General features: G+C 41.5%; 2 protein-coding genes across 2 annotated transcripts in view; both read right to left on the bottom strand.

Annotated features, from left to right (window-relative positions):
* Window positions 1-4,494, bottom strand: part of LOC134455435 (tripartite motif-containing protein 16-like protein) — a 7,804-nt gene extending 3,310 nt beyond the window's left edge. The window contains exons 1-3 of the mRNA XM_063206485.1: window positions 3,738-4,494; window positions 2,510-2,605; window positions 1,823-2,056 (exon numbers count right to left, since the gene is read on the bottom strand). Of these exons, the coding sequence (XP_063062555.1) occupies window positions 1,823-2,056; window positions 2,510-2,605; window positions 3,738-4,328 (921 nt within the window). The 5' untranslated portion in view covers window positions 4,329-4,494. The remainder of the gene's footprint in view (window positions 1-1,822; window positions 2,057-2,509; window positions 2,606-3,737) is intronic.
* A 2,354-nt stretch (window positions 4,495-6,848) lies between these two features.
* On the bottom strand, window positions 6,849-13,683 carry LOC134455442 (tripartite motif-containing protein 16-like). Its single transcript, XM_063206497.1, has 5 exons — window positions 13,087-13,683; window positions 12,601-12,696; window positions 12,224-12,457; window positions 11,652-11,811; window positions 6,849-8,311 (listed from the first exon to the last, which is right to left on the bottom strand). The coding sequence occupies exons 1-5, from the start codon at window positions 13,675-13,677 to the stop codon at window positions 7,782-7,784; spliced, it is 1,611 nt and encodes a 536-aa protein (XP_063062567.1). The 5' UTR covers window positions 13,678-13,683; the 3' UTR covers window positions 6,849-7,781.
* Window positions 13,684-24,320: the final 10,637 nt, after the last annotated feature.

Below are 24,320 nucleotides of genomic sequence, written 5' to 3'. Positions count from 1 at the left end.
TTTGGTCCTTCATGTCTATTTCCTAAAAAAATGGATTAAAAAAAAAAATGTAGGTCTAAAATATAGCGATGCACATCGTGACCCCAGTATCGGGATGCGTATCGTATCAGGAAGTGGTTGGCGATACCCACACCTACAGTTGTGCTCATATGTTTACATACCCCAGCAGAATAAACGCTTTCTTCGCGATTTCTCACAAAATATGAAGGATTACACAAAACCTTTTTTTTTACTCATTGCTAGTGACTAGCTTAAGATATTTATTAGCAATATTCTGTGTTTACTCTTTCAAAAGCATGATCACAACCCAAACTACCCAAATGACCCTGTTCAAAAGTTTACATACCCTAGTTTCTAATGCTGAATATGGCCCTATTTAACATCAGGGACCGCTCTAAATTGTTTGTGGTAGTTGTGGATAAGGCTCTTAATGTTCTCAGATGACAAAACAGCACATTCTTCCTGGCAGAATGGTTGTTTCCTATAATATTTTTGGGTGTCTTGCTGGAACCTCACATTTGAGGTTTCCCCTGAATGGCTCAATGATGTTGAGATCAGGAGAGTGAGACGGTCGCTCAAAAACTTCATTTTATTCTTTCTGAAGCTAGTGACGGGTTGATTTGGCTTTCTGTGTTGAAATATTGTCATGTTGGCATGTCCAAACAATGGACCATGTGCAGTTTCAAGGCTGATGTGTGTCAAGTTTCCTCCAGTATTTTTCACAGGGCAATGTATTCATCATTCTGCGAGTATGGATCAAAAGTATAATGCATTTATAACTCAAATGTCCCCATGAAATCAGTGGTCCATGACCATGTTTCACAGAAGGGTATGGTGTAACTTTCATCATAGTCTCCATTGACTGTTCTCCAAATGGTACTGTTAATAGTGGCCTAAAAAAGTTCCATATTGATCTCATTTTTCCAAATGACTTTGTCACAGGCATTTTGATGCTTCTCACTGTGCTATTTGGTGTATCATATGCAAAATAACATGTTTGCATTTTTGTGGTAATGGCTTTCTCCTGGCAACCCCCAACAGCCCATCTTTCCTCAAGTGCCTCTTTCCTGTACAGTTTAAAACATTTTTTCATGTTGTCCTATATTTCACCTGAAGTTATTTTTTGGTTGTCCTATGCCTCCTGAACAATTTCCCTTGCAATGATCATTGCAATGCAATGATTCCCTTGCCCATTGGCTTGATTCCAACCAAACACCTCATATTGCATTTCTGAATTGAAATTCCAACGGTGCCAACATGACAATATTTCGACACAGAAAGCCAAATCAACCCGTCATTAGCTTCAGAAAGAATAAAATGAAGGTTTTTGAGCGACCATCTCACTCTCCTGATCTCAACATCATTGAGCCACTCAGGGGAAACCTCAAATGTGAGGTTCCAGCAAGACACCCAAAGACATTATAGGAAACAACCATTCTGCCAGGAAGAATGTGCTGTTTTGTCATCTGAGAACATTAAGAGCCTTATCCACAACTACCACAAACAATTTAGAGCGGTCCCTGATGTTAAACAGGGCCATATTCAGCATCAGAAACTAGGGTATGTAAACTTTTGAACAGGGTCATTTGGGTAGTTTGGGTTGTGATCATGCTTTTGAAAGAGTAAACACAGAATATTGCTAATAAATATCTTAAGCTAGTCACTAGCAATGAGTAAAAAAAAAAGGTTTTGTGTAATCCTTCATATTTTGTGAGAAATCACAGAGAAAGCGTTTATTCTGCTGGGGTATGTAAACATATGAGCACAACTGTATATCTACTATGTGTTATGATTAAATGTAATATTTATATTGTCATGGTACCTTGAGAAAACGGATGTTATTTTCACTCTGTGAGAACTGCTCCAGCTCAGCAACTCTCCTCTTCAGCTCAGCGATCTCCTGCTCCAGTGTCTCCATGAGTTCTTCAGCTCGACTCACATCAGCCCTCTCCTGATCTCTGATCAGCTTCGTCACCTCAGAGCGTCTTTTCTCAATGGAGCGGATCATCTCAGTGAAGACCCTCTCACTGTTCTCCACTGCTGCATCAGCAGAACTCTGTTGGAACACAAGACAACACCGCATCGAGAACATCTATTACAAACATCTGTGATTGGTAGCAAGACGTTTTCTCCATATTGTGTCTTGTGAGGAACTAAATATGGCAGGTCAGCAGAGGTGTCAAAAGTAAAAGTAAAAGTACTTTTGTGGTGTAATTACAACACTAGCACATGGCATTACATAGCTATTACATCATTTAATTCCATTGTACCTAATGAGAGAGATAGACTGTGTTATTACTGAAAAACACTGAAAACATAACAAGGACCCACCACAAACTTGATCCAACCAGTGCTCTAGCTAATTGTAAGACAAGTACACAGGTCCACTGGTTACTCAGATAAGTTACTTGTGTTGGAAGGAAACTGTGTTTCTTTTTTACTTTTACTTTTAGCCTACTTTTGACACCTCTGCAGGGCAGTCCATTGTGTTGTGCGAAGGTTAACTTACCTGAAGAGTTTTTACAGCCTTTCTGAGGTCTTGCAGGTGAGTCTCTTTTTCTTTTATGACGTCATGGAATTTTCTCTGTGTTCTTCCCAGCTCTTTCTGGAAGTAAAAAAAGAAAACTAAATGCGTAAACTTGAATTGTAATCGCAATATAATATAATATATCCTTTAAACCAGGGGTGTCAAACTCATTTTGGTCCGGGGGCCGCATACAACCCATGTGGACCTCAAGCGGGCCGCATTAGTAACATCATCGCAAAAAAAAAAAAAAAACGTAAAGCAGAGGATTAGTGTTCAGTACTACCACGTTTTAAGTGTGCTGAATATGTAGAAAGCAATACAATACTGATAATCCTATGCAAAATTTCCTTGACTTCATTCATTCATTGGCAACCATCAATTAATTAAATATGGGACAGTTCATGTTGGTAGGGGGTGTGGGGGTTTTCCCCCAGAAAATTTTGTATTCCTTATATGTAATTTCCTGCATTTTCACGCAATCTAACATCCCATTTCCTGTTTGAGCTTAATAGGAACCAATACAAATCCAATTATATTTATTATTCAATTACAACCAATACCAATACAATACGAATAAGAAGTATTAATATTTTATCTCTATATATGAGGTCTATAATATATGAGCTTTATCAAATGCCTGTTACAGTACAAATTCACTATTTATAATAGAAGTGTGATGTGCACTTTACTACATATATACAGTGTAACAGAGGGACCATTGGGTTAATGTCATGCAGGTCTCGATTTTGCCCCGAGGGCCGTAATTGCGCATTTCGGTTTTTTTTTTTTACATCCGGGCCGGATGGAACCCTCTGGCGGGCCGGATGCGGCCCGCGGGCCGTATGTTTGACACCCCTGCTTTACACAATGCCATAGCACTGGTTTACTGGTCCCACACAAGCATAATCGTTGGACCTTTCTGTGGTATACATTTCTCAGGCATCTGCTCAGAAGACCTACTTGTAGTAGATAGAGCCATGTCATTTAACTGGGTGAAAAGCAATATACATACAGTATGATTTACCTTAATGTATGACAAATGTAATTTAATGACAGAGTGAAAAAGTATGGCTACATGTCTGTATGTCAATAAATACTGAATGTTTGCTTGGCATATATTCACTATTTTTTGTTCAGGAGTGTTTTAACTAAAACGTAACTTGATTGAAGTATGCCATTGCTGCTATTGAGAGGATACATTACTCCTCACCTGTTTCTCTGTCCGCTCTGCTGCAATTGAAACTGTGTCATGGCCTTTGTGTTCATCCATGACGCACAGCACACATATGCATGTCTGATCAGTGCGACAGAAGACCTCCAGCAGTTTATCATGCTGAGAGCAGATCAGATCCTCTAGTTTACCAGCAGCGTCAATCACTTTGTGTTTCTTTCCTGGGAAAAGATCGTTGTGAGATGTGAAGTGAGTTTCACAGTAAGAGGACAGACACACCAGACAGGACTTGACAGCCTTCCGCTTTCTCCCAGAGCAGACGTCACACTCCACATCTCCAGGTCCAGCATAGCAGTGGGCAGCAGGAGCAGACTGGAGTCCCAGAAGCTTCAGCTTCTCCACCACTTCAGCCAGCATTGTGTTTCTGCCCAGAACTGGCCTTGGAGTAAAAGTCTGTCTGCACTGTGGGCAGCTGTAGACTCCCTTTGGATCCTCTTGATCCCAGCAGCCTGAGATACAATCCATACAGAAACTGTGTCCACAGTGAATAGTCACCGGATCCTTTAGTAGATCCAAACAGATTGCACAAGTGAACTGATCCTGAGCTAAAAACACATTGGCCTCTGCCATGTTTGCACTGTTATCTTTCTCTCGTCTTGCACTCTTTTTCCCTCTCTGGGTTACGTTCTGTCTCTCCCACAGAGCAGCAAAGCAGGAAGAGCAGGAAGCAGAGCTGAGTTTCGTTTCTGTGTAAAAGGGTCGTGCCCTAAGCAGGGGGAGTGGCCTCTGGAGCCAGTAACAGGACAACACACAGAGAGGACAGAAGAGAACTCTGAGCTGTTGTAATCTGTCCCTACCGATTCCACTCAGTAATTTATAACATTATTATATTATTATATTTATTATTATACATGTTACTTAACATTGCTTGGTTACTTAGTTTGCAAAATGAATTTGTCATCTTGCACTAGGGAATGTGTAGTGTAGATTTGTAATGAAATGCTTCATGAGAGCTGTTTCTGTTGTTTGAAGGGCAACATATTTTTTCTTAACTGGATTGGACAATTTTGTCCTCATTTGGGAGTGGACTAGATTTGAGATTTGACTTGACTTTGACTCGACTTCACCTCTGGAGACAGTTATTTTACATCTGAACAGCAGAGGGCAGGAGTGAGCTTGCAATAAACCTCTCAATGCCCAAACTTTGTTTGCCTCAGTCACAGAAGTACAGTATGAGTAATTGATGTACAACGCTATTCTGAATTAGAGATGAAATATGAATAAGTTGGAGATTTTGTTTGGCCTATCATCTCCAACTTATTCACATTTCATCTCTAATTATTGCTATACTGTTATTGTGATCTACTGAGGTGGAAGAGTCTTTGCATGTCTGAGGGCCTAATTGATGAGAGCAATATACTGTACACATTTTCTTGCTTTTGGTGTGTGTGCGTGCGTGCGTGCGTGTACTGCACATTGTAAAAATATAGTAGGCTAGTGAAGAGGAGGATATTCACCCATTCCGGGTTTGAATCTGAGCTTCCAAGGTAGCAAACGTGTGCTCTCGGCTTGAGAATCAGCACACCACCCAAACCCCTGCCTGTATGTTTTTATTATGGATCTGATATGAGATCTGACAACAAGACATCTCTAGCATACATCATATATTACTAAGAGATTTGTTTTTTTTATTTCATCTTTCCTGACGGCAGAAATAAATAGATTTAATCAACTAAATTTATGAATTTATGAATTAAATAAAAGGCAGTGAGACATTAATTAACATTGTATCTTCAATCAAAGATTTCCTCTATTAGCTTAACTTTATTTTAGAGCGTGTAGGAAGACCCTGGATAAAGGGGCCTGAGTGAAAGTGGTCTGACCTTTGTGCAGCAGGGTCAGTTCATCATTGGAGACATTGAAGAAGGACAGAGCTCCTGCTTTGTGATTCACATACACTCCTAATCTGGAAGTGCTCAGTTCCAGAACAATGTCAGTCTCTAGAGGAAATCGACAGAAATCTATAGATTACGATTTTTACAGATAATTACATTTAGATAGATAGCATTTTACATTCCTTCCCAGATATGATGCATAACCAACTCTTTGTCTTTATTTTATATTTTGCATTTTCCCTGGTGGTGTAAAGGGTGGTGTGTGTGCATGCTTGCGTTGGTGTGCTTACGTTCCTTGTCATCTTTTTTGGCAGAGATGTGTAACACTTCAGTGGGGAGAGGCTGGTCTGAGTCTGCCATACAGAGTCTGCTGATTTGATCACACATGTTGCTTCTCCTTCCTCTGAGACAGACTTGTCCACATCCTGGTTGCTTCTCCTTCCTCTGAGACAGACTTGTCCACATCCTGGTTGAGAGGAGAGCTCCTCTGCAGCTACAGGGGGATGAAATGCTTTCCTGGGTCTCACCGCGTCCTTGGTGTCCATTGCAGAGCAGGTTTGTTCACACACTGTGGACAGTCAAATTCTTCACTCCGATGTGCTCTGACTTCCATGCAGTCTGGAGAATGGAGATGCCTAAGAGTATCAATATGAATAGTGCAATAAATGTAATCCAATCAGACCGCTACCCTGACCGAGAGAAAGGAACAGCAGGACTATCCATGGTGAAGAGCCATTCAGGAGACAAACGGAACAGGAAAACAATTTGTTTTCCAGGTGATGATATGGGCCTATGAAGTTACAATTATTTGCATGTGTGTGGACTGGAATGTAACGAGGGAGTGAACAAACCAGTTGGTGGAGGAACATAAATAGGCCTACTTGTCTATGTGTTTAAATCATAGTGGAGGTGAATTTCCATCTAAAATCAATGATGGTTTGCTGAGGGAAATGCACTTCATTTTCCCTCCAGAATTGCGAAGGAAATATTTATTGTGACACATTGTCAGCTGCTCTTGGTGTGATTACATGATATGGCCAGCAGTGGAGGCTGTGCAGCAGTGGTAACAGAGCAGTCGGTCATCTCTGGTACCGGTATTTTCGAAGCAGGTTTTACTGTATGTTGCTTTTAAATGCCAAAGTCAATATCTAATGCAATTGGCCAGGATCTTGCAATGCAGTGCTCTTGTTTTCTTTAAGTGAATGATGGAGGCGGGACAGTCAAGATCATTCAATTATATACTTTATTGTTGCATTTTTATTACATTAATTATTTCATATAAATCCAATCAAAGTGTTTAGGTATATACTCATTGTTGTTCAAGAACAAAAAAACACTTGGAAGATGAAGAATGTACCATATATTAATGTTTACAGACAGTGTTATATAAACATCCATTAGCCACCACCTGTAGATGAACAGTAAAGTATGCACCACATTAGTAACCAGGAAGACCCCACATTACATCTACAGCCAGGATGAACTGAATATGACCTGGTAAGGGACGACTACATTTAGACCATTATCTTCATCAGATTCTCAATGGTTGAAACGTAATCCTGCCATGGAATGGAAATCATAATAAAACACATGTGTGTTTACTCCTCACTCCAGGACTTCTGTCAGCCTTTACCCTGCATCTTCACCTGGAATGTGGACAATCTCCACTCTTCATTGGTCAGGGACGACCCAATGACAGCAGCTGACACCAGTATACTGAGAGCATGACAGCACTGGGTGATGACCTCGCTATTGACACTGGAGGGCCTGGCAGACAATATATCTGAGGAGTAATAATGAAATACTGAACACCCATTCTACAAGCAATTCAACAAGCAAACAAATAAACAAAAAAGTTTCACTATCAGCACTCACAATATTTCAACAGGGCAAGATCATGTAATCACTGAAAAATGCTCTCATCTAAACTGAATATCGCAAAGAGTGGGAATTCTAAATCGGTTCACAAGATACATTCCTTTTTAGCATATAAATGTGTTTTTGTGCTGGTTTGTCATCACTGACAGAGTGTAGTTGAAAGCGCGTACATCCAGCAGAAAAGCATCAGCAGGTGCCAAATCAAAAAATTGTCATATAGGATTGGGAAAGGATCTGCACACGACTTGCAAAAGACTTAATTTATTTGGAGCAACGTTTCGATCATAGATCTTCTTCAGGCATCTTCTTATCACTGAAACAATTTGATTTTGCTGCCAACATTGTAGAGCCAAAAGGCAGGATATAGTGGCTCAGTGAATGTGGTCTCTACTTTGTGCAGCAGAGTCATAGTGTCAGCAGAGACACTGTAGAAGCTCAGAGTTCCTGCCCTGTGATCCACATACACTCCTACTCTAGAGGAGATCTGAGCATGAGGGAGATTAATTGGTTTATTATCATGGTAGAACCAGAACCCAGATGCATAGCAATTCAATGCCCAGGAGTTTGTATTGGACCCAAAATAAACATAACTATTACTTCCTTTTCTCTTCAGCCCCTTGTATGAAACAGCTATATGGACATCATACCCAGACACCTCGACCTCCCAGTAGCACCTGGCAGATGTAGCCTCTGAACACATCACCTGTGCCACATCACTAAATCTGTCTGGATGATCAGGATATGACTGACTCATTTTAACCCTTTCTGCAACTCTGTTTCCCTCAGACAGTTTCAGCTGATTATGAGCCGTGTTGGGGTCCAATGTCAGCTGATGGGAATCTGTAGTTGGATTTAAAATCATAATAATACATTTGTTAACAATTTACCAAACATGTAGTCCAGTAGCACTGTGAAACCGTGAACTGTGATCATTAAATTACAGTTTACATGTCACCTTACATGAACCCCTTTCACACAACCCAAACATATAGCCTACAGTAGACCCCAAATTGCATGTGATTCAGAAAATCTTTATGTGCAGTAGGCTATGTGACAATTAATCATCCTTGTATCCTGTTGTGTATCCTGCAGTGTGTATTTCAGTAGGTGTGTGTGCACGTGTGTGTGTGTGTGTGTGTGTGTGTGTGTGTGTGTGTGTGTGTGTGTGTGTGTGTGTGTGTGTGTGTGTGTGTGTGTGTGTGTGTGTGTGTGTGTGTGTGTGTGTGCGCGCGCGCACGCGCAGGCGCACGTGTGTTCTGGGTGTTAGTCTAATTAAGTTGCTTAACTGCTTTACTTACATATCAGGAAATCCTCTCTGGTCACAGGCTCTGAAGGTCTGAACATGCTGATTTGTTCACCTGTTGGAAAGAAGCACAATAGTGCTGAGCATTCTTGACCTGGCCATGATGGGCAGTGCAACATTATATCTGTAACTATGGGGGTGCCACAAGTTTCCATATTGGGACCTTTGTTGTTCAGCACTTACATAAATGATCTTCCATCTGTATGTGAGGTTGTGGAGATACTGATGTATGCTGACGACACTGTATTATTTACACACGGCAAAGATCCGGTACAGGTGGCCAGCAAATTGACTCAAACACTAACTAAGGTCTCAATGTGGTTAAAAACCTCCTGTCTCACACTAAATACCAACGAAACTGTTACAATGTATTTTCACAATAGATTTAAACTAAATGTTGTTCCAGACATACATGTTGATGGAACAAAGCTAAATAATGTTGATGAGTTTAAATATTTAGGTGTGACCTTAGATTCTACTCTTAGTTTTAAGAAACACATTAAAAAGCTGGGTAATACTGTAAAGTATAGTATATCAAATTTTAGACATATCAAGTCAAGTCAAGTCAAGTCAAGTTTTTCAAGTTTATTGTCAATTTCTTTACATGCACTGGTCATACAAAGAATTTGAAATTGCGTTTCTTGCTCTCCCATGCAGACATAGACTAATCTAGGTAAGGACATAGACAGTATAGACATAGACAGTACTCATACATGGACATAGACAGTATGGACGTAGACATTGCTCATACAGACATTTAAAGTGCAAGACTGGACAACAGAAGACTTGTAGAGAACATACATTAAGAGGAGGTATTTTGTTGTTCTTTTTTCTAAAAGTCCTTTATAGCGTTCTGACATAGTAATAGTAGCATTTGAAGAAATAAATAATTAAAAAAAGGTTTTTATTAAATACACCAGCAGCAGTATGTGTGTGTGTGTGTTTGTATGTGTTTTGTGTGCGTGTGTGCGTGTGTGTGTGTGTGTGTGTGTGTGTGTGTGTGTGTGTGTGTGTGTGTGTGTGTGTGTGTGTGTGTGTGTGTTTAGTGCAGGTAGAAAGTGCGGTGTGCGTCTGTGTGTGTGTACCTGTGTATGTGTGTGTGTGTGTGTGTGTGTGTGTGTATGTGTGTGAGTATGAGTTGTGTGTCAGTGTGTGTATGTTTGGGTTTAGTGCAGAAAGTGCAGTGTGCTTGTGTGTGTGTGTGTGTGTGTGTGTGTGTGTGTGTGTGTGTGTGTGTGTGTGTGTGTGTGTGTGTGTGTGCATGTGTATGTTTTGAGTTAGTGCAGGTTGAAAGTTCAGTCACAGATGTAGTAGTGCAGGTGGAATGTTCAGTCGCAGATATGGTGGTGGGGATGAGGGGGGGGAGCGTTGTCAGTGGCCTGGCTGGCTAGAGGCTGACAGTGAAGGGAGAGTGGGTTGAGTGTTCAGTATCTTGATTGCTTGATGCATCGTGCTGCTTGCAAGCCTGGTGGTACGGGAACGGAGGCGCCTGTACCTCTTTCCAGAGGGCAGGAGGCTGAACAGTTTGTGTGCAGGGTGGCTTGTGTCTTTGATGATCATCAGTGCTTTTCGGGTGAGGCGTGCGGTGTAAATGTCCTGCAGGGAGGGGAGTGGTACTCCAATGATCTTCTTCGCTGTGTTCACAACACGCTGGAGTGTCTTCCTGTTTTTCTCCGTGCAGCTTCCTCCCCACACTGTGATGCAGCTGGACACGACGCTCTCTATGGTTCCTCTGTAGAATGTTGTCATGATGGAGGGTGTAGCACTTGCCTTCTTTAGTTTGCGCAAGAAGTAGAGACGCTGATGGGCCTTCTTCGCCAGTGATGTAGTGTTGGTGGTCCAAGAGAGGTCGTCGCTGATGTGCACTCCAAGGAACTTGGTGCTGCTCACTCTCTCCACAGCATCACCGTCGATGGTCAGTGGTGGCAGTTGTTTTTGGACCCTCTGAAAGTTGACAACAATCTCCTTGGTCTTGTAACTCGTAACTCTCTGAGTATTGATGCTGCTGTGACTTATGTCAATGCTATGATTATGTCCCACCTGCATTATTGTTTATCAAGCTGGTCCCAGGCCAACAAGACTGTCTTAAAATCCATTGATTCACTATACAAGCAGGCCCTGAAGGTCCTAGATAGAAGATATTTTCAGTACCACCATTGTCCTATACTGAGCAAGTATAATATGCTCAGCCTTGAAAACATCATACAATTTTCTGATCTGCGGCTAATCCATAAAATTATTCACAATGCAGCACCCCCACCCCTAAGAACATTTGTTCAACCCTGCTCTGAATTGATGAGCAGAACGTCAAGATCCACCATCAGGGGTGATTGTAGTCTCCCAATCCGACAAACTGCTTTTGCAAACTGCTTTTTTGGGCAACCAAAACATGGAATAGTCTACCCAGTAACCTAAAAAGTATTACTGATTATCAGGCCTTCTCAAGGGGTGTGAAAAAATGGATATTAACCAACCAGTCTTGTCAACATTAATCATATGTTTTTTAAAATATGACTCACACTGTATGACATTTTAGTGTGTGTGTGTGTGTGTGTGTGTGCGTGTGTGTGTGTGTGTGTGTGTGTGTGTGTGTGTGTGTGTGTGTGTGTGTGTGTGTGTGTGTGTGTGTGTGTGTGTGTGTGTGTGTGTATGTTTGACCCATGGCCTATGGATGTGCTTACTTGTTTATATCTTGTTTATGTTAATGTATTTTAATATTTGTTTTACCTGTCCAGGGACTGCAGATGGAAATTAGCTATAGCTATAATCTGGCACAAGCCATCTTTTTACTTCTGCAATCAATGTGTATTGTGCATGGTCCCTGTTGAACTAAACTAAATAAACTAAACTAAAACTAAACTAAACTGTGAGACATACCAGTTTTAGTCATGTCCTGTAGTCCCTGGTGGAGCACATCCTGCAGTTTGTCTTTGAGCACAGTGAGGCTGTCACTCACTCTCTCAAAAAGCTCATCTGTATGCACTGAGCACGTAGATGACTTGTCAGATGTAGTGGAGGCACACAGAGACTGGAAACTCTATGAGATGCAAACAATGAATTTAAAATGTAAATAAATAATCACACACTGATTACTTTACGCTGCTTAGTAATATACACCCAGCTGAGTAAGGAGACCAACTAGATCAGCTGAGCTCCCAGAGGAAGCTGACAGCTTTGCTACACTCTGTGGCCACCAGAACTAACACTGGGCTCCATTAGCAAGAGCACATTCTACATGTCCTGCAAAAGGCAAAAGGTTGCACCTCACATACTTGCACCAGAGAATAGTCTATAGCCTACTTTTTATTTATAGAGAGCATTACAATCTGAACATGTATTACTTTCCCTCTTCTATTCCTTGAAATAGTTCATTAATATTTGAAGAATGTATTTCCTATTAATTAGGCCATGTGTGATGGTTATATGTAGTGTTTATGCTACCATGTTACCTCGAGAAACTTTATGTTATTTTCACTCTGTGAGAACTGTTCCAACTCAGCAACTCTCCTCTTCAGCTCAACGATCTCCCGCTCCAGTGTCTCCATGAGTTCTTCAGCTCGACTCACATCAGCTCTCTCCTGATCTCTGATCAGCTTCGTCACCTCAGAGCGTCTTTTCTCAATGGAGCGGATCATCTCAGTGAAGACCCTCTCACTGTTCTCCACTGCTGCATCAGCAGAACACTGTTGGAACACAAGACAACACAGCATCCAGAAAATCTGTTACAAACATTTGTTATTGGCAGCAAGACATTTTCTCCATATTGTGTCTTGTGAGGAACTAATTATGGCAGTGCTGTCCGTTGTCTTGTGCGAAGTTTAACCACCTGAAGAGTTTTTACAGCCTTTCTGAGGTCTTGCAGGTGAGTCTCTTTTTCTTTGATGATGTCATGGAATTTTCTCTGTGTTCCTCCCAGCTCTTTCTGGAAGTAAAAAAAATTAAACTAAATGTGTAAACTAGAAATATAATCACAATATATTACAATATGTCCTTTAAACAAGGCCATAGCACTGGTTTACTGGTCCCTACACACAAGCATACTCATTGGGCCTTTCTGTGGTATACAGTTCTCAGGCATCTGCTCATAAGACCTACTTGTAGTAGATAGAGCCATGTCATTTAACTGAGTGAAAAGTAATATACATAAAGTATTATTTACCTTAATGTATGATATCTTGCAATTTATGGATGTCTGTATGTTAATAAATGTATGCTTGGTATATATTCAATATTCTTTTCAGGTGTGTTTTAACTAAAACTTAACTTGATTGAAGTATGCCATTTCTGCTATTGAAAGGATACAACACCTCACCTGTTTCTCGGTCCGCTCTGCTGCAATTGAAACTGTGTCATGGCCTTTGTGTTCGTCCATGACACACAGCATGCATATACATGTCTGATCAGTGCGACAGAAGACCTCCAGCAGTTTATCATGCTGAGAGCAGATCAGATCCTCTAGTTTACCAGCAGCTTCAATCACTTTGTGCTTCTTCCCTGGGAAGAGGTCGTTGTGAGACGTAAAGTGAGTTTCACAATAAGACGACAGACACTCCAGACAGGACTTGACAGCCTTCCGCTTTCTCCCAGAGCAGACGTCACACTCCACATCTCCAGGTCCAGCATAGCAGTGGGCAGCAGGAGCAGACTGGAGTCCCAGAAGCTTCAGCTTCTCCACCACTTCAGCCAGCATTGTGTTTCTGCCCAGAACTGGCCTTGGAGTAAAAGTCTGTCTGCATTGTGGGCAGCTGTAGACTCCCTTTGGATCCTCTTGATCCCAGCAGCCTGAGATACAATCCATGCAGAAACTGTGTCCACAGAGAATAGTCACCGGATCCTTTAAGAGATTCAAACAGATTGCACAAGTGAACTGATCCTGAGCTAAAAACACACTGGCCTCTGCCATGTTTGCAATGTTATCTTTCTCTCGTCTTTCAGTCTTTATCCCTCTCTGGGTTACGTTCTGTCTCTCCCACAGAGCAGCAAAGCAGGAAAAGCAGGAATCAGAGCTGAGTTTCATTTCTGTGTAAAAGTGCCGTGCCCTAAGCAGGGGGAGTGGCCTCTGGAGCCAGGAACAGGGCAACACACAAAGAGGACAGAAAATAACTTTGAACTGTTGTAATCTGTCCCTACCGATTCCACTCAGTAATTTATAACATTGCTTGATTACAAGATTTGTAATGAAATGCTTCATGAGAGCTGTTTCTGTTGTTTGTAGGGCAACATATTTTTTCTTAACTGGATTGGACCATTTTGTCCTCATTTGGGACTAGATTTGAGATTTGACTTGACTTTGACTCGACTTCACCTCTGGAGACATTTATTTTACATCTGAACAGCAGAGGGCAGGAGTGAGCTTGCAATAAACCTCTCAATGCCCAAACTTTGTTTGCCTCAGTCACAGAAGTACCGTATGAGTAATTGATGTACAACGCTATTCTAAATTACAGATGAAATATGAATAAGTTGGAGATTTTGTCCGGCCTATCATCTCCAAATTATTAATATTTCATCTCTAATTATTGCTTTACCGTTATTGTGATCTACTGAGGTAGAAGAGTCTTTGCATGTCTGAGGGCCTAATTGATGAGAGCAATATAATGTACATATTTTCTTGCTTTTGGTGTGCGTGTGTGCGTGTGTGCATGCGTGCGTGTACTGCACATTGTAAAAATACAGTATAGTAGGCTAGTGAAGAGGAGGATATTCATCCATTCCAGGTTTGAATCTGAGCTTCCAAGGTAGCAAACGTGTGCTCTCTGCTTGAGGATCAGCACACCACCCAAACCCCTATGGCAGGGGTGTCAAACTTAAATTGACCGAGGGCCAAAATAAAAATTTGGAATGAAGTCGTGGGCCGAACTCAACTAAAATGGAATAAAATTGTGCATTCATGCACCTCATACTCATAGTTAAATTTCACATACACTCTTTCCCATCATATTTGTCTGTTCAAATGTGTCTGCACATCCTTTTATACAGCAAATTTCAGTTCAAGTTGTGTTACGCTGTACAATAATGGTGTATGTGGGCCAACTGTAAAACACATTTGAAATGATCTCGTGGGCTGAATAAAATGGCTCCGCGGGCCAAATTTGGTTGCCTGGCTCTTGCCCGACCTGTAGTTCCGCACAGCTTTGTGAGCTCCACTACTAGGTCTGGGAGCATGTAGCAGGATTCCATTTCCACAGTCAAAAAAATAATCGCAGCATTTATTGCTTCAAACTCAACAAATTCTTTCAAAACCGTTTTCTGTTGATCTCTAAAGCGTCAATATAGTCTATAATATGTCCTGTGACTCCTCAATGCGAGCTGCCAGTGATATTGAAGCGATAAATGCTTGGCATTATTTTTTGAGTCCAGAAATTGAATCCTGCCACATGCTCCCAGACCGATGTGTGTGTTTGGAGCGCCACCAGGGGGCTCCAGAGCACACACACAGAGGTCTGGTAGGAACCAGGCTACAAATTTGGCCCCAGGGCCTGAGTTTGACATCCCTGCCCTATGGTCACTCCATCATACTGTATAGTTCCAGAACAATCTCAGTCTCTTCATTACCGTACAGGAAGGTGAACGTTGCAGGAGAACAGCTCAGACTCCAAGACTGGTGATTGTGTCCAAGACAGGCGTCCATTCCCCATCCTGTCCTGCTGATGTTTTTGTAGGCCACCGGTATGTACAGTATATGAAGAATGAAAGTGAAAGTGAAAGCCGATTGGGAAACTCCAACTCCCATTGTCATTGTGACACAGCTCTCCACAGCACACAAGTATTCACTGCACACTACACACAACGAAATTGCATTAATGCCTCACCAGTGCAAGAGGGCAGCCCCCAATGGCGCCCCAAAGGAGCAGTGCTGCGGGATGGTACCATGCTCAGGGTATCAGTCATGGAGGAGAGCAGTGGTTAATTACTCCCCCCTCCAACCTGGCGGGTCGGGAGTCGAACTGGCAACCTTTGGGTTACAAGTCTGACACCCTAACCGCTTACCCATGACTGCCCTCATGTTCACTGGACTTCCCAGTAGCACACTGCAGGTGTCTCTTTTCTGCAGAGCACTTGGTGGTGCCTCTGGAACCAATGTTCCCTCTAATGTTTTCGGTGCCTGAGCAAATGCACTATATCACTGAGCAGAGCCAATGACCTCAGTGAGCGGGTCGACACCCCCCCCCCCCCTTCATTTTAGGGGTAACATTGATGCATAAAATATATTGATTATATTGTCATTGAATTGCGTAGTGAATATTTCTAAATCAGTTAAGTAATCAGTTTCCAATTCAGACCTTGATAATTACTTAATCATCAACCCACATCCATCAATAGGCTACATTTGCAAGATGTTGGAAAGTATCTTTACAGTAGCCCAATAGCCCAGAATGATGAATTTATGTTGGAAAGGATGAATAATTTAATTAGGATTTAAATGTTTAGGCCTATAATAGGCTAGGCCTATGTAACCAATTTAAGACTAAAATATTGTGCTTAAATTAGGCCTACATGAACTAAAAGTATGCACTGTCACTTTAAGAGCTTGTCGAAATTTCAGATCTTGAGAAGCAAACATTTTTCTTGCCAGACAGTCTAGGCTCGTTCGTGACGAAACAGTGCTGCTTTTGCTAAGCAGCGAGCATGCACACTTTGACGGTTTGATGCATTGTGGTTAGAAAACCAGAACCAGAATGCATCAAACTGGCAAAGTGCGCATGCCCACCGCTAAGCAAAAGCAGCACTGCTTCGTCACGAACGAGCCTTCTGACTGACCTTCTGGCTAACTGGGTTTTATCAGAGAACTTAGAACACAGGGAGAAGATTCAGTCTGATTGGTTCCCATTGTAGCCAGTTAGGCTTGCATGCATACTGCAATTCCAGTTGGCGAGCGTTGGTAAGTCTGTCATGTGGAAAAATGTATGGAATGGAAAGGGGAGGCCCATATGCTAAATACATTGCTACTGCAATTTCCAGTCACAAATCTCATCAACAAAACATTCCTGGTAAGCACTATGGCTGGTGTTTAACAATAGGCTATATTGACAAATCTTTCAGGTGTGTAGTTTTACAGCAGGGAAGAAGATTTCAACCTGTACTCACTAGCATCCCGTTCATGTTTATGGATTTGGACTCATAAAAATTGAGCTCACAGGTATTGTGAGTAAAAACTGCTACTTTGGGTCGGAGATTTCATCCGTGCAAGTAATTACACTTTTCTTGAGGTGTCAGTCACAAAGCACAATCCTCTATAGGCTAGGCCTACCTGTTTTTCCCCCCGCATAATATATTGCTGTGCACCCTGCTTTTATTGCTGTGCAGTAGGATATAAGTGGCATTAAACAATAAATAAGCAAACAGGAACTTGTATTCAGATTAACATGCCTTCTTGGTGGTTCGTATTCAGTGCTTATTATATGGTGTGACGTCATCGGTCGAATGCTCCATTCATTTCAATGGGGCTCCCCAACGTTCGCACGTCTGTTATTTTTCGATAACGGACGGGTTGGTCTATATCAGACCGCTGTCAATGGCAACAAGACTTTTCACTGCTAAAGCGACTTTTCAACAAGACTCTAATCAGCTGCTGTGATAGACAACAACTGTTGTCCTGGCTACCTAGCTGTTGCCTAGCGGTGTTCCACAACGGCACTGTTTTGTTTTGCGCAGCAACAATCTTTTGACATGAAAAAATATAATAAACTTAACATGAAATAGGCCAAAGAAATGTCCCCGCCACGTGTGAATCATTTAAGTATATCCATATAATAAGCGGGTTAACGTTCGGCGAGTCGGTCGCTTTGTGGAATAGCAGCACTTCCGCTCCGCGTCGGGGTCTAAAGATTCTCTCTGTCGTGCTGCTATTCCACGGTAGCGACCTTCTCGCCGAACGTTAACCCTTACTTATTATATGGTGTGACGTCATCGGTCGAATGCTCCATTCATTTCAATGGGGCTCCCCAACGTTCGCACGTCTGTTATTTTTCGATAACGGAAGGGTTGGTCTATAACAGACCGCTGTCAATGGCAACAAGACTTTTCACTGCTAAAGCGACTTTTCAACAAGACTCTAATCAGCTGCTGTGATAGACAACACCTGTTGTCCTGGCTACCTAGCTGTTGCCTAGCGGTGTTCCACAACGGCACTGTTTTGTTTTTGCGCAGCAACAATCTTTTGACATTAAAAACTATAATAGACTTAAAGGGACAGTTTGGTCAATTTCAACATGCAGTTGTAATGCTCACACTACCCTGGACTTGTCAGTGCCTGAGATTTTTTTTTCTTCTTCTTCAACCGTTTCCGAGATCCTGGTCATTGTAATGGGGGCAGCTCTTTGTTTACATTTCAAAAAAACATTTTTATTTATTCCCAAAAACATCCAAAAGGTTATAAAACATCAGCAGACAACTAGCAAACAGCAGTACCTTTTGGGAAAATATTTGGAGTTGGCCTATGTTTCATTTTTTTTAAATGTAAACAAACGCTGCCCCCATTAGAATTGCTCATATCTCGGAAAGGGCTGAGCCGAAAAATGTGGCATCACCAGGTACTGACAAGTCAAGGGTAGCGTGAGCAATACAACTGCATGTTGAAATTGACCAAACTGTCCCTTTAACATTAAATAGGCCTAAACTGAAGTGTTGCTCATTGGGCCTAAGAAAAAACGTGCAAAACTCCACTCAGGCCTAGGTGACCTAAGCATGCACATTAAAGATAAGGTTACTAGCCTAGGTGTGGTCATAGACTCGGATTTGAGCTTTGAGCCTCACATCAACAAGATAACAAAATCTGCTTTTTTCCATCTTAGAAATGTCAACAAAGTGCGCGGCTTGGCCCCCCGACAAGACGCTGAGAAACTTATTCATGCCTTTGTCACCAGTAGGATAGACTACTGCAATGCTCTCTTCTCTGGTCTCCCCAAAAAATTAATTGACAAATTGCAAGTCATTCAAAATTCTGCGGCAAGAATCCTAACAAGAACCAGAATGAGAGAGCACATCTCTCCTGTCTTGGCAGACCTGCACTGGTTACCTGTCTCATACAGAATCGACTTTAAGATTCTGCTCACAGTATTTAAAGCATTAAATGGACTTGCCCCTAGTTATATCTCAGACATGCTCTCTTTTTATGCCCCTGCTCGAGCCCTCAGGTCCACTGATGCCAAGCTGCTAAGGATCCCCACCCCCCCGCAAAAGAAGATCGGCGACGCCGCGTTTGCCTGCTATGCGCCCAAGAGATGGAACGCCCTCCCCATCGAGATCCGATCAGCCACCTCGACTCGTCGACTCCTTCAAGAAGCAGCTGAAGACCCACCTCTTCATCCTTGCCAACTCCTAGCTACCAAGGCGTCATAGTGTCCCAGCTGCCGCAGCGCCCTTACTACTCACAACCAGCCCTGGCAGGGGGCTCCCCTAGGTGGCCGCTGGTCTCTGCCTGAGGTTTCTTCCTGACTATAGGGTTTTTTTTCTCAGACCTCACTGAGTTTTTTTTTTCCCCTTACAAACTATGAATCAAGCGAAAGGGAGTTTTTCCTCACCCCTTATGCCACCAGGGGCCGCACCTGAGCGCCCAATCTCTGTGTGACTATCTATGACTTATGATAGGCCCAGCCACTATGGACCTTACGCATCTAAGAATCCTGGTCCTAACCTACGTTGACCTTATGACTCTACAATCTCTGTCTATCTCTTCTTCCTCTGCCTTCCTGCTATTTCTGCCTCTCCTCTATACTTCTCCTTTTAAATCTATCTCTAACAATGTTTTTTTCCCATTTGTTAAGCACTTTGAGTTACATGCCTTGTATGACACAGTGCTATACAAATACAATTATTATTATATAAATTATTAAAGAAATGTCCCCGCCAGGTGTGTGTCCGCTCCGCGTCGGGGTCTAAAGATTCTCTCTGTCGTGTTGCTTTTCCACGGTAGCGACCTTCTCGCCAAACGTTAACCCTTACTTAACTGCATATGTTTTTGGAAACATTTTTTTTGCAAAATCAATATAGCGTGGCTATACTAATGTAAGGATGGCTAAAGCCACAGTGATAACGATGGCCCTGCTGGACAGCGTAGCTCTTTGAGTGCCATGGACTTGAAAACGAGTCTTTTCAGAATGTAGCCTATAGCACAGTGTCAAAGACTTGATATCAAGTCAGTTGCATTTTTTTATGGGGGGTGGGGCCTAACATGCTGATCTTGTATGTTTATTGTTCACATGGACAAAGAACTCAATTTTTTATGGTTCTTGAAAAATCACTCAAACGTTGAAAAAAGCCTGGCAACCTGAATTTGAAAATGGCTGGCACTCAATGAGTTAAATAGGCTATATTTTAAAGTCCCAACTTCTTAACTTCTTTCTGATGCACTGTAACCCATGGTTTTATTCTCTTAAAGGTGAGTGCACTGTGTAAGATTTTTAGCTGTTTATTTCCAGAATTATGCTTCCCATTCACTAATGTTACCTTTTTCATGAATACTTACCACTACCATCAAATTCTAAGTATTCATTATGACTGGGAAAATTGCACTTTTCATACATGAAAAGGGGGATCTTCTCCATGGTCTGCCATTTTGAATTTCCAAAAATAGACATCTTTAGCTGCAGTAATGACTGAACTTGGGCCATACTAGAAAATATGAGTCATAGTAAACTTTCATGAAAAGATCAAAATTGGCAATAGGCAACCCCGTTGCAATGTGCAGCATAGTTGCAGGACCTTTTTTTTTTTTTTTACCATTTCCTGCAGATTAACCCTTTAACTCAACAAATCTCAGCAGGCTCTTCTGTTTGCTCTCTGACACATTTGGTTAGATATTAAAGGTGAATTTTGCATATTCTTGAATTTATGATTAACTACCATAACAAACGCATGCCCATGTGAAGATACAGAGGATCAACATAACAACAACAAACATCTATCCAGTGACTTCATCAGTCCCTCAGGCAGGGACTGATGTTGTATCATCTTCTGGTTGAAAATAGTCAGATAGTCAGTTCCTTATCAAGCACATGACAAAGAACTACGGTGACACCTTCTTCTCATGTTTGATTGGTACTAATTGGACATATATACTATAATATAAATCATATTATTATAAATTAATATGAATCATTTGTTGTATTTTTGCATACCGGTACATACAAAAATAAGCCAAAATATTATTTCCCAACAGCTTACATTATCAGATGAGGTGACTCACTCTACTTTGCCCTGCAGAACAGTTATGATTTATGTCTTGGCAGTAATTATGTCTTTATGACCTGATTTTTATTTATTTAATTTTTTTAAATAAATAAATATCAGGGTTGAAAACGATCCCAACACCACCGGTGTTACATTTTTCAACTAGATGATAGACCTCCTGTGCATGCATGATGAATGTGTATTCCCTATGTTTGTCTAGTAATTTATACAATAAAGATGTTTGTGTCACAAGTCTTATTTTCTCTCGCTGACCCATGGGCACCGGAGGAGGTGCGACAGGCAGCAATGCCCAGTAGGTATTAACAGCTACCTGTACAATCCTGGAGACACATACGCTGCATTCAGGATTTTGATATTTGAGCCGTTTTATTAAATATGTGGGTATGTTTGAGTTGAATGAACACATTATAATGCAAGAGGAGGGTCTTGGCTTTTAAATGTGACTCATTTCATGTTTGTATGTGCTTCGGCGGCTGAGATATTTCGGATTTAATAGGCAGAGGGCACCCTTTCCCAAAAAGGGCTTAGGACAAAATGGGTTAAGTGAACCGAACTCAGTCCTCTTTAAGTGGACCAAAAAGTGAACTGACAGCAAAATGACTCAGTTCTGTTTTTGTTCATATTGTGAGTTTGTTATAAAAAGAACCTACTAACCTTTCTGGTCATGTTAGGCTTTTATGGTGTGTGAGTCATCTTTTTGATCACACCAGGTCATCTAGAGTGATTAAACCTAGTCACAAGTCTAACTTTTCAAGACACATAAGCGAACCATACTGAGACCACATCAATAAAGGTCTCAGTACGGTTCACTTCCAAAGGGTCTGGGTACACATCGGAGCATTCATATATGCACAGAAAATGCTGAGTCACAGGTCTGAGTTCACTTAAATGGCTGAAAGGGACCAGGTGTGAAAACCCTATATGAGTCTGAGCCAATCCTTCAACTTGCTTGGAGGTGCACTGCTTGTTTTCCCTCTTCATTTGCAGTTTTTCCTCAAATGGGTTGGTATGTTTCTATTACTAGGTAGTTAGCATCTCCCTGTCTAACTCCTAACGCTATGTAGCCTATGCATTAACGTGGCAGTAAGAGTCAGTGTGCGGTCTAATGTATGGCTTAGTACTGTATCATTGGTAAGGATGCATGTAGGGGAAGCAGCATACCTCTGGCCAGGGTGAATCCATGCCACGGGCCCTCCGGTGGATGGACTACAAGCTCAGAGCCTTCTCCCGTGCTCTATAGCTCCAGCAGTCAGGGTTAGTGGGGAGATCCCCACCCAAAAGTTCATAAAATCTCAAAAGCTCCATGTTCCTCAAACATTGCTGCACTAGCGTTTCTGAAGATACTCTTCAGACATTGACATTGCTCTTAGATGACATAATTCCACTCCTGGTGCAAAGACTGAAGTTGTTGAGCTTTGTTTGATGGCTTGTGACCACCCCTCTCCCTTTTCATTACAGAGGCTTTTCACGGGACTCAGGCCTGGAGATTAGGCTGAGCTGACCATGACAGGGTCTTGCATATGGGGAGGTTTATCCATATTTTGGTGATGCTGTAATTGTGATGTGAGAATGCGGGCTCTCCAACTTCTCACTTAGCCTACTAATTGGAAACTGCGTGAAGGTTGGACGTTACTTTGCTATTGTTATTGGAACATACTGGCTCTGAATGAGCCGGAGATGTCAGATTTTAAAAACTCACAATGAATATTTATCTGTTGAGCTACCGATTGGAACAGTCATTTGAGGTGCCAAGGGTAAAATCTAGGTGAATTGGCATTTAGCCATTATGCTGCCAAATGACGGAACAAGCTTCCTGTTTAAATTACCGTAGGCCTACCTGTAGAGCTGCCCTAACTGTAGGCTATTATGGTTTGACAAAAAAAGCTTCATTTTCATCTTGCTTTGTATCTACCTTTGTAGTCTGTATAATACTTCCTATACTTAATTGTAATATTTTCCTCTCTCTTTTTCTTTCCTCTCAATCACATAACTATGACAACCATTAGGGTGCATATCTCACACACAGTAGGCTACCAATCACAAGGATTTACCTATGTAGGTAATGTAAGTTAGATTTCGTGGGGTAAAATGTAATGTCATGACTTGTGGGTAGTCCTTCATTGAGTGAACTGTTATTTAAAATTGAAAGCCTTTTGAAAACAAAATCTCAAATCTGAAATAGAAATGGAACGCTTGCTCTGTCAGGTACCTATGTCAGGTACCACTGTCAGCACCAGGGGCCAGGCCCCTCTAAAGATCAAAAGCTAAAATCGCCCCTGACTAGTGGAAAGCAAACCAAAATAACATGAAATAAAATGCATGAAAGCTGTGATTAAAAATCAGGCTTATTCTACCAAATATTGATTTCTGAACTCTCTGTATAAATTAAGCCATTACTATTATGCTGTTTGTAAGTGAATATCATGTTCTGCTTCTTTGATTACTGAAAAACATTGTATCTTTGTTTTATGTTATGGTGTTATTTTAGCTTTTGTCTTGTGTGTCTGCAAAGGCCCTACCCTTACGAAAATCGACCATGGTTTTACTGTTGTAACCATGGTAACCATGATATGCCATGTTTACTCTAAGTACTCTGAACCCACCATAGTATTTCTATGACTTGTGTTTTTTGGGTAACCATGAAAATCGTGGTTTCTACCTATCCATGGATCATGGTTATTCATGGTTTTCATGTTTTTTTTTAGCATGATTTGTGACTATGGTTTAACTTCCTTAAAAGACAACGGTGCAGATGCCAGCTCTATACCTTCACCTAAAGAAATAGCTAGAAGGCTTAGACCCTTTTTAAGACCCGATACTTCAGTTTGTGATACAAGCGCCAAAATCGGGATAGGTACTCCTTGGACATCACTATTTTCAAAAAGTACACGGGCCACTTCAAATTCAAGATGGCTGCCATACAGATATGAATTAGCAACTGAAACAACTGTTCAAATGGTCATACAAGCACCTAAATCGCCATAGATACTCCTTAGACACACATCTGTTGAAAGGCATGCAGGCCACTTGAAATCCAAGATGGCCGCCCATGTTCCTAGGTGGCCACCATACATATGTGTTAGGTGACTGAAACATTTGATAAAATAGTGATACAAGTATCAAACTTGGTACAAATACTCCATGACATGACAAAAAGATGTCGGTCAATTGAAATACAAGATGGCTGCTCATTTTCAAACATGGCCGTCACAATTTTCTGGACAGCCCTTCCACCCATTGCACATTTCACAACAGCTAACAAAATATGGATGCCATTCATAATACCATGAAAGGTATGATCTGATCTTCTGACCTGCAGATGGCTATAGTTGCCAGTGTGAGTATTGGGACATT

The sequence above is a fragment of the Engraulis encrasicolus genome, chromosome 9 (genome assembly GCF_034702125.1).
Source record: "Engraulis encrasicolus isolate BLACKSEA-1 chromosome 9, IST_EnEncr_1.0, whole genome shotgun sequence".
Classification (NCBI taxonomy): Eukaryota; Metazoa; Chordata; class Actinopteri; order Clupeiformes; family Engraulidae; genus Engraulis; species Engraulis encrasicolus.
The sequence above is the reverse complement of the archived record's forward strand: the minus strand, read 5'-3'. Positions and strand labels throughout refer to the sequence as shown.